The sequence below is a fragment of the Oncorhynchus kisutch genome, linkage group LG28 (genome assembly GCF_002021735.2).
Source record: "Oncorhynchus kisutch isolate 150728-3 linkage group LG28, Okis_V2, whole genome shotgun sequence".
NCBI lineage: Eukaryota > Metazoa > Chordata > Actinopteri > Salmoniformes > Salmonidae > Oncorhynchus > Oncorhynchus kisutch.
In genome coordinates this window covers 49,641,733-49,649,788 of record NC_034201.2, presented here as the reverse complement: position 1 = coordinate 49,649,788, position 8,056 = coordinate 49,641,733, and the positions used below count along the sequence as shown (strand labels likewise).

At 42.6% G+C, this 8,056-nt stretch overlaps 1 protein-coding gene across 1 annotated transcript in view; it reads right to left on the bottom strand.

The window, feature by feature from the left end:
* Positions 1-2,359: 2,359 nt before the first annotated feature.
* Positions 2,360-8,056, bottom strand: part of LOC109876094 (mucin-5AC) — a 34,469-nt gene continuing 28,772 nt past the window's right edge. Inside the window, exons 8-11 of the mRNA XM_031808480.1 lie at positions 8,041-8,056; positions 7,427-7,864; positions 7,256-7,338; positions 2,360-7,186 (exon numbers count right to left, since the gene is read on the bottom strand). The exon at positions 8,041-8,056 is cut by the window's right edge and continues 40 nt beyond it. Coding sequence (XP_031664340.1) covers positions 7,106-7,186; positions 7,256-7,338; positions 7,427-7,864; positions 8,041-8,056 — 618 coding nt within the window. The 3' untranslated portion in view covers positions 2,360-7,105. The remainder of the gene's footprint in view (positions 7,187-7,255; positions 7,339-7,426; positions 7,865-8,040) is intronic.

Genomic DNA, 8,056 nt, shown 5'->3' with positions numbered 1-8,056 from the left:
GACAGTTAACTCTAATGAACTGATCCTCTGCAGCAGAGGTAACTCTGGGTCTTCCTTTCCTGTGGCGGTCCTCATGAGAGACAGTTAACTCTAATGAACTGATCCTCTGCAGCAGAGGTAACTCTGGGTCTTCCTTTCCTGTGGCGGTCCTCATGAGAGACAGTTAACTCTAATGAACTGATCCTCTGCAGCAGAGGTAACTCTGGGTCTTCCTTTCCTGTGGCGGTCCTCATGAGAGACAGTTAACTCTAATGAACTGATCCTCTGCAGCAGAGGTAACTCTGGGTCTTCCTTTCCTGTGGCGGTCCTCATGAGAGCCAGTTAACTCTAATGAACTGATCCTCTGCAGCAGAGGTAACTCTGGGTCTTCCTTTCCTGTGGCGGTCCTCATGAGAGCCAGTTAACTCTAATAAACTGATCCTCTGCAGCAGAGGTAACTCTGGGTCTTCCTTTCCTGTGGCGGTCCTCATGAGAGCCAGTTAACTCTAATGAACTGATCCTCTGCAGCAGAGGTAACTCTGGGTCTTCCTTTCCTGTGGCGGTCCTCATGAGAGACAGTTAACTCTAATGAACTGATCCTCTGCAGCAGAGGTAACTCTGGGTCTTCCTTTCCTGTGGCGGTCCTCATGAGAGCCAGTTAACTCTAATGAACTGATCCTCTGCAGCAGAGGTAACTCTGGGTCTTCCTTTCCTGTGGCGGTCCTCATGAGAGACAGTTAACTCTAATGAACTGATCCTCTGCAGCAGAGGTAACTCTGGGTCTTCCTTTCCTGTGGCGGTCCTCATGAGAGACAGTTAACTCTAATGAACTGATCCTCTGCAGCAGAGGTAACTCTGGGTCTTCCTTTCCTGTGGCGGTCCTCATGAGAGACAGTTAACTCTAATGAACTGATCCTCTGCAGCAGAGGTAACTCTGGGTCTTCCTTTCCTGTGGCGGTCCTCATGAGAGACAGTTAACTCTAATGAACTGATCCTCTGCAGCAGAGGTAACTCTGGGTCTTCCTTTCCTGTGGCGGTCCTCATGAGAGACAGTTAACTCTAATGAACTTATCCTCTGCAGCAGAGGTAACTCTGGGTCTTCCTTTCCTGTGGCGGTCCTCATGAGAGACAGTTAACTCTAATGAACTGATCCTCTGCAGCAGAGGTAACTCTGGGTCTTCCTTTCCTGTGGCGGTCCTCATGAGAGACAGTTAACTCTAATGAACTGATCCTCTGCAGCAGAGGTAACTCTGGGTCTTCCTTTCCTGTGGCGGTCCTCATGAGAGACAGTTAACTCTAATGAACTTATCCTCTGCAGCAGAGGTAACTCTGGGTCTTCCTTTCCTGTGGCGGTCCTCATGAGAGACAGTTAACTCTAATGAACTTATCCTCTGCAGCAGAGGTAACTCTGGGTCTTCCTTTCCTGTGGCGGTCCTCATGAGAGACAGTTAACTCTAATGAACTGATCCTCTGCAGCAGAGGTAACTCTGGGTCTTCCTTTCCTGTGGCGGTCCTCATGAGAGACAGTTAACTCTAATGAACTGATCCTCTGCAGCAGAGGTAACTCTGGGTCTTCCTTTCCTGTGGCGGTCCTCATGAGAGACAGTTAACTCTAATGAACTGATCCTCTGCAGCAGAGGTAACTCTGGGTCTTCCTTTCCTGTGGCGGTCCTCATGAGAGACAGTTAACTCTAATGAACTTATCCTCTGCAGCAGAGGTAACTCTGGGTCTTCCTTTCCTGTGGCGGTCCTCATGAGAGACAGTTAACTCTAATGAACTGATCCTCTGCAGCAGAGGTTTTTAGCTCTTGATGGTTTTTGCAAATGCACTTGAAGAAACTTCCACATTTTCCGGATTGACTGACCTTCATGTCATAAAGTAATGATGGACTGTTGTTTCTCTCTGCTTATTTGAGCTGTTCTTGCCATAATATTGACTTGGTCTTTTACCAAATAGGGCTATCTTCTCTATACCACCCCTACCATGTCACAACACAACTGATTGGCTCATGAAAATAAATTCCACAAATTAACTTTTAACAAGGCACACCTGTAAATTGAAATGCGTTCCAGGTGACTACATCATGAAGCTGGTTGAGAATCCGCCTCTTTTTTCAGGATCGTCCAGGCCAGAGCGTGGACCTTAGGACACTATGAGTGGATACTCTCTCCTGGGTTGGTTTAGCCCAGAATCACCCCTCATACGACTCCTACCAATGCACTCAGTACCATTAGTTGGGTCTCAGGTTCCTTCATACCAGCAACTCAGGTTCCCGATAGACTATTTAACCAGATGCTATGAATCCTGAATGAATCCAGTCTATTTCAGAAACCTGGAGTAAAACGACACGCACTTGTATGACTCTTTGATGACACAGGGTTTCAGAACAATAAAGCAAGTTTATTCAAAATGACAGAAAAAAAGGCATAAAAAACCCTCGATCAACCAATCACAAATCAATATCATCAATCGATGATAAGCAAAACATTTCCTTGGATTAAATTGAGAGATGCCTTCAGCGCCCTTAACTAAACCCTTAACTAAACCCTTATTAGGGTGTAACAATATTATATATTTTTTTTCACAATTTCATGAGAAGCACTGTATTTAATAACAAGAAAAACATGTTCTTACCTTCTACAATTTATAAACAGATTTTTGTCTCCTCCTCGGGATGCTCAGTCCCTCAGTTGGTGTCTAAAAAACTAACAGCTACTAGAACACTTCTACCAATGAGGTAACCTTAAGGATTCCTCCTAGAATGTTCTAGAACACTTCTACCAATGAGGTAACCTTAAGGATTCCTCCTAGAATGTACTAGAACACTTCTACCAATGAGGTAACCTTAAGGATTCCTCCTAGAATGTACTAGAACACTTCTACCAATGAGGTAACCTTAAGGATTCCTCCTAGAATGTTCTAGAACACTTCTAGCAATGAGGTAACCTTAAGGATTCCTCCTAGAATGTTCTAGAACACTTCTAGCAATGAGGTAACCTTAAGGATTCCTCCTAGAATGTTCTAGAACACTTCTACCAATGAGGTAACCTTAAGGATTCCTCCTAGAATGTTCTAGAACACTTCTACCAATGAGGTAACCTTAAGGATTCCTCCTAGAATGTTCTAGAACACTTCTACCAATGAGGTAACCTTAAGGATTCCTCCTAGAATGTACTAGAACACTTCTACCAATGAGGTAACCTTAAGGATTCCTCCTAGAATGTTCTAGAACACTTCTACCAATGAGGTAACCTTAAGGATTCCTCCTAGAATGTTCTAGAACACTTCTACCAATGAGGTAACCTTAAGGATTCCTCCTAGAATGTTCTAGAACACTTCTACCAATGAGGTAACCTAAAGGATTCCTCCTAGAATGTTCTAGAACACTTCTACCAATGAGGTAACCTAAAGGATTCCTCCTAGAATGTTCTAGAACACTTCTACCAATGAGGTAACCTTAAGGATTCCTCCTAGAATGTTCTAGAACACTTCTACCAATGAGGTAACCTTAAGGATTCCTCCTAGAATGTACTAGAACACTTCTACCAATGAGGTAACCTTAAGGATTCCTCCTAGAATGTTCTAGAACACTTCTACCAATGAGGTAACCTTAAGGATTCCTCCTAGAATGTTCTAGAACACTTCTACCAATGAGGTAACCTTAAGGATTCCTCCTAGAATGTTCTAGAACACTTCTACCAATGAGGTAACCTTAAGGATTCCTCCTAGAATGTTCTAGAACACTTCTACCAATGAGGTAACCTTAAGGATTCCTCCTAGAATGTTCTAGAACACTTCTACCAATGAGGTAACCTTAAGGATTCCTCCTAGAATGTTCTAGAACACTTCTACCAATGAGGTAACCTTAAGGATTCCTCCTAGAATGTACTAGAACACTTCTACCAATGAGGTAACCTTAAGGATTCCTCCTAGAATGTTCTAGAACACTTCTACCAATGAGGTAACCTTAAGGATTCCTCCTAGAATGTTCTAGAACACTTCTACCAATGAGGTAACCTTAAGGATTCCTCCTAGAATGTTCTAGAACACTTCTACCAATGAGGTAACCTTAAGGATTCCTCCTAGAATGTTCTAGAACACTTCTACCAATGAGGTAACATTAAGGGTTCCTCCTAGAATGTTCTAGAACACTTCTACCAATGAGGTAACCTTAAGGATTCCTCCTAGAATGTTCTAGAACACTTCTACCAATGAGGTAACATTAAGGGTTCCTCCTAGAATGTTCTAGAACACTTCTACCAATGAGGTAACATTAAGGATTCCTCCTAGAATGTTCTAGAACACTTCTACCAATGAAGTAACATTAAGGATTCCTCCTAGAATGTACTAGAAGACTTCTACCAATGAGGTAACCTTAAGGATTCCTCCTAGAATGTTCTAGAACACTTCTACCAATGAGGTAACCTAAAGGATTCCTCCTAGAATGTTCTAGAACACTTCTACCAATGAGGTAACCTAAAGGATTCCTCCTAGAATGTTCTAGAACACTTCTACCAATGAGGTAAGATTAAGGGTTCCACCTAGAATGTTCTAGAACATGTCTATCAATGAGGAAACCTCAAGGGATTTCCAGATCAAGCTAGCACCTTTTAATATACTTCATTAACATCAACTTCTTAACATACATTTTTCAAACTACCTTTACTCAATTCTAATCTTATTACAACCTAATTTATTACTCCAGTTATATTTTAATACTTCAATATTTTAAACATTTCAACATTATAACATTTGACCATTATAACGTCTCGTTATCAACCTCCTAAGGCCTTGTCCTCTAAGCAGAATGAAACACAGTCTATATGATTCACAACTTAAAGAAAACTACATTATAACTCTCCTCACCTGCATTATTTTATCACCTTTAATATCTCCCAATGTTTTCAACCTTTAACTTTTAATATGTTTAACCTTTTAATAAACCTTTTAATTGATTTCAATCAATTCCCAATTCATTTCTTCTTCTCTTTAGTCAGTCAGTTAATTTATTCTCTTTCGTCAGTGTCAATTCAACCTCAATGTTAACTCTTCTTTATGCTCCATGTGTGAGTGAAAGTGAAACGTCTTCCTGAGTGTGTGTGTGGGTGTTTACAAGTGGGTCCTACCTACCTGTGTCCTCTGTCACTAAAATGTCACAGAAAACGGAGCCTCAACCAACTATTCTTGACACAGGAAAGAACCTCAGTCTACCTCTGTACATTACCAAACAGGAAAGAACCCCAGTCTACCTCTGTACATTACCAAACAGGAAAGAACCTCAGTCTACCTCTGTACATTACCAAACAGGAAAGAACCCCAGTCTACCTCTATACATTACCAAACAGGAAAGAACCCCAGTCTACCTCTGTACATTACCAAACAGGAAAGAACCCCTAGTCTACCTCTGTACATTACCAAACAGTAAAGAACCCCAGTCTACCTCTGTACATTACCAAACAGGAAAGAACCCCAGTCTACCTCTGTACATTACCAAACAGGAAAGAACCTCAGTCTACCTCTGTACATTACCAAACAGGAAAGAACCCCAGTCTACCTCTGTACATTACCAAACAGGAAAGAACCTCAGTCTACCTCTGTACATTACCAAACAGGAATGAACCCCAGTCTACCTCTGTACATTACCAAACAGGAAAGACCCTCAGTCTACCTCTGTACATTACCAAACAGGAAAGAACCCCAGTCTACCTCTGTACATTACCAAACAGGAAAGAACCCCAGTCTACCTCTGTACATTACCAAACAGGAAAGAACCCCAGTCTACCTCTGTACATTACCAAACAGGAAAGAACCTCAGTCTACCTCTGTACATTACCAAACAGGAAAGAACCCCAGTCTACCTCTGTACATTACCAAACAGGAAAGAACCCCAGTCTACCTCTGTACATTACCAAACAGGAAAGAACCTCAGTCTACCTCTGTACATTACCAAACAGGAAAGAACCCCAGTCTACCTCTGTACATTACCAAACAGTAAAGAACCTCAGTCTACCTCTGTACATTACCAAACAGGAAAGAACCCCAGTCTACCTCTGTACATTACCAAACAGGAAAGAACCTCAGTCTACCTCTGTACATTACCAAACAGGAAAGACCCCCAGTCTACCTCTGTACATTACCAAACAGGAAAGAACCCCAGTCTACCTCTGTACATTACCAAACAGGAAAGAACCCCAGTCTACCTCTGTACATTACCAAACAGGAAAGAACCTCAGTCTACCTCTGTACATTACCAACCAGGAAAGAACCTCAGTCTACCTCTGTACATTACCAAACAGGAAAGAACCTCAGTCTACCTCTGTACATTACCAAACAGGAAAGAACCCCAGTCTACCTCTGTACATTACCAAACAGGAAAGAACCCCAGTCTACCTCTGTACATTACCAAACAGGAAAGAACCTCAGTCTACCTCTGTACATTACCAACCAGGAAAGAACCTCAGTCTACCTCTGTACATTACCAAACAGGAAAGAACCCCAGTCTACCTCTGTACATTACCAAACAGGAAAGAACCTCAGTCTACCTCTGTACATTACCAACCAGGAAAGAACCTCAGTCTACCTCTGTACATTACCAAACAGGAAAGAACCTCAGTCTACCTCTGTACATTACCAAACAGGAAAGAACCCCAGTCTACCTCTGTACATTACCAACCAGTAAAGAACCCCAGTCTACCTCTGTACATTACCAAACAGGAAAGAACCTCAGTCTACCTCTGTACATTACCAAACAGGAAAGAACCTCAGTCTACCTCTGTACATTACCAAACAGGAAAGAACCCCAGTCTACCTCTGTACATTACCAAACAGGAAAGAACCCCAGTCTACCTCTGTACATTACCAAACAGGAATGAACCCCAGTCATGTTAGTCATTCAACTAACATTCAGTAAGAAGCACTGTCAGTCCATTCAGCTAATCCTGGCAACCCAGAACAAAAATCATAATTCATGTTACGTGCGTCTGTCCCAAGAGATTAGTACCAATCAACCATATTCTGTCATTATAAGGAACCACTTCTTCTTCAGAAGAACTTTCTGCAGAATCAGAACCAGGAAGACAAGACAAGTAGGAGTGAAGAATGTTGATCTGAATTCCTGTTCCTCCCTCAGGAACTGATCCCATGAGTGGCTCTCAGGCGTAGCGCAAAGTCCCCTGGCAGCCCTTGTCTGATCAGTTCCTCACGGAGCTGGAAACACAACACACACAGTGATTATCAGGTAGAGCTGAGGAGAAACCTGTCTGATCTGACACTGACCTGCTGTAAAAGCACGTTTCTGATGTAGTCATCTGTTAGTGGGATCAGAGAGGACAGTTTTATCCTCAGTACAACAACGTATCCTGTGGAAACACAGTCAGTCCACATTATTACAACACACATACGCAAATCATTTGTTAAAATTTGAACAAAAGTTAATTTTGTACTTACTAGGCCCACTGCTCGTTGTTGTACCGTCCACAATATGGGTTGTGAGATCGGTGGTTGGGTGTGTACTTAAAGTTGTGGATGCTGTGGTAGTTGTGGATGCTGTGGTAGTTGTACTAACATTTGTAGGTGTGGTTGTGAGTTCAGTAGTTTTTTGGGTGGTAGTTGGAAGTGCAGGTGAAATCTGTGTGGTCGTGAGGTTTGTTGTCAGAAGAGTGGAGGTTGTTGGTTCCTCTGTGGTTGTGAGGTTTATTGTCAGAGGAGGAGTGGTTGTGGGTTCCTCTGTGGTTGTGAGGTTGTTTGTCAGAGGAGGGGAGGTTGTTGGTTCCTCTGTTGTTGTGAGGTTTATTGCCAGAGGAGGGGAGGGTGTTGGTTCCTCTGTTGTTGTGAAGTTTATTGTCAGAGGAGGGGAGGTTGTTGGTTCCTCTGTGGTTCTGATGGCTGTAGAACAAAGACAGACAAACAGACAGACAGACAGACAGAGATGTGTTGATTGGTTGATTGGTTGCTAATTGTCTCAAACATGCATTTCAACTAGCATCTGTAAGTAACAGTGTGACTAGCAGAACACCAGAAAGGGGATCATTAACCTCATGCTGTAGTGAAACTGTACCCACCACTTGTGTTTCCAAC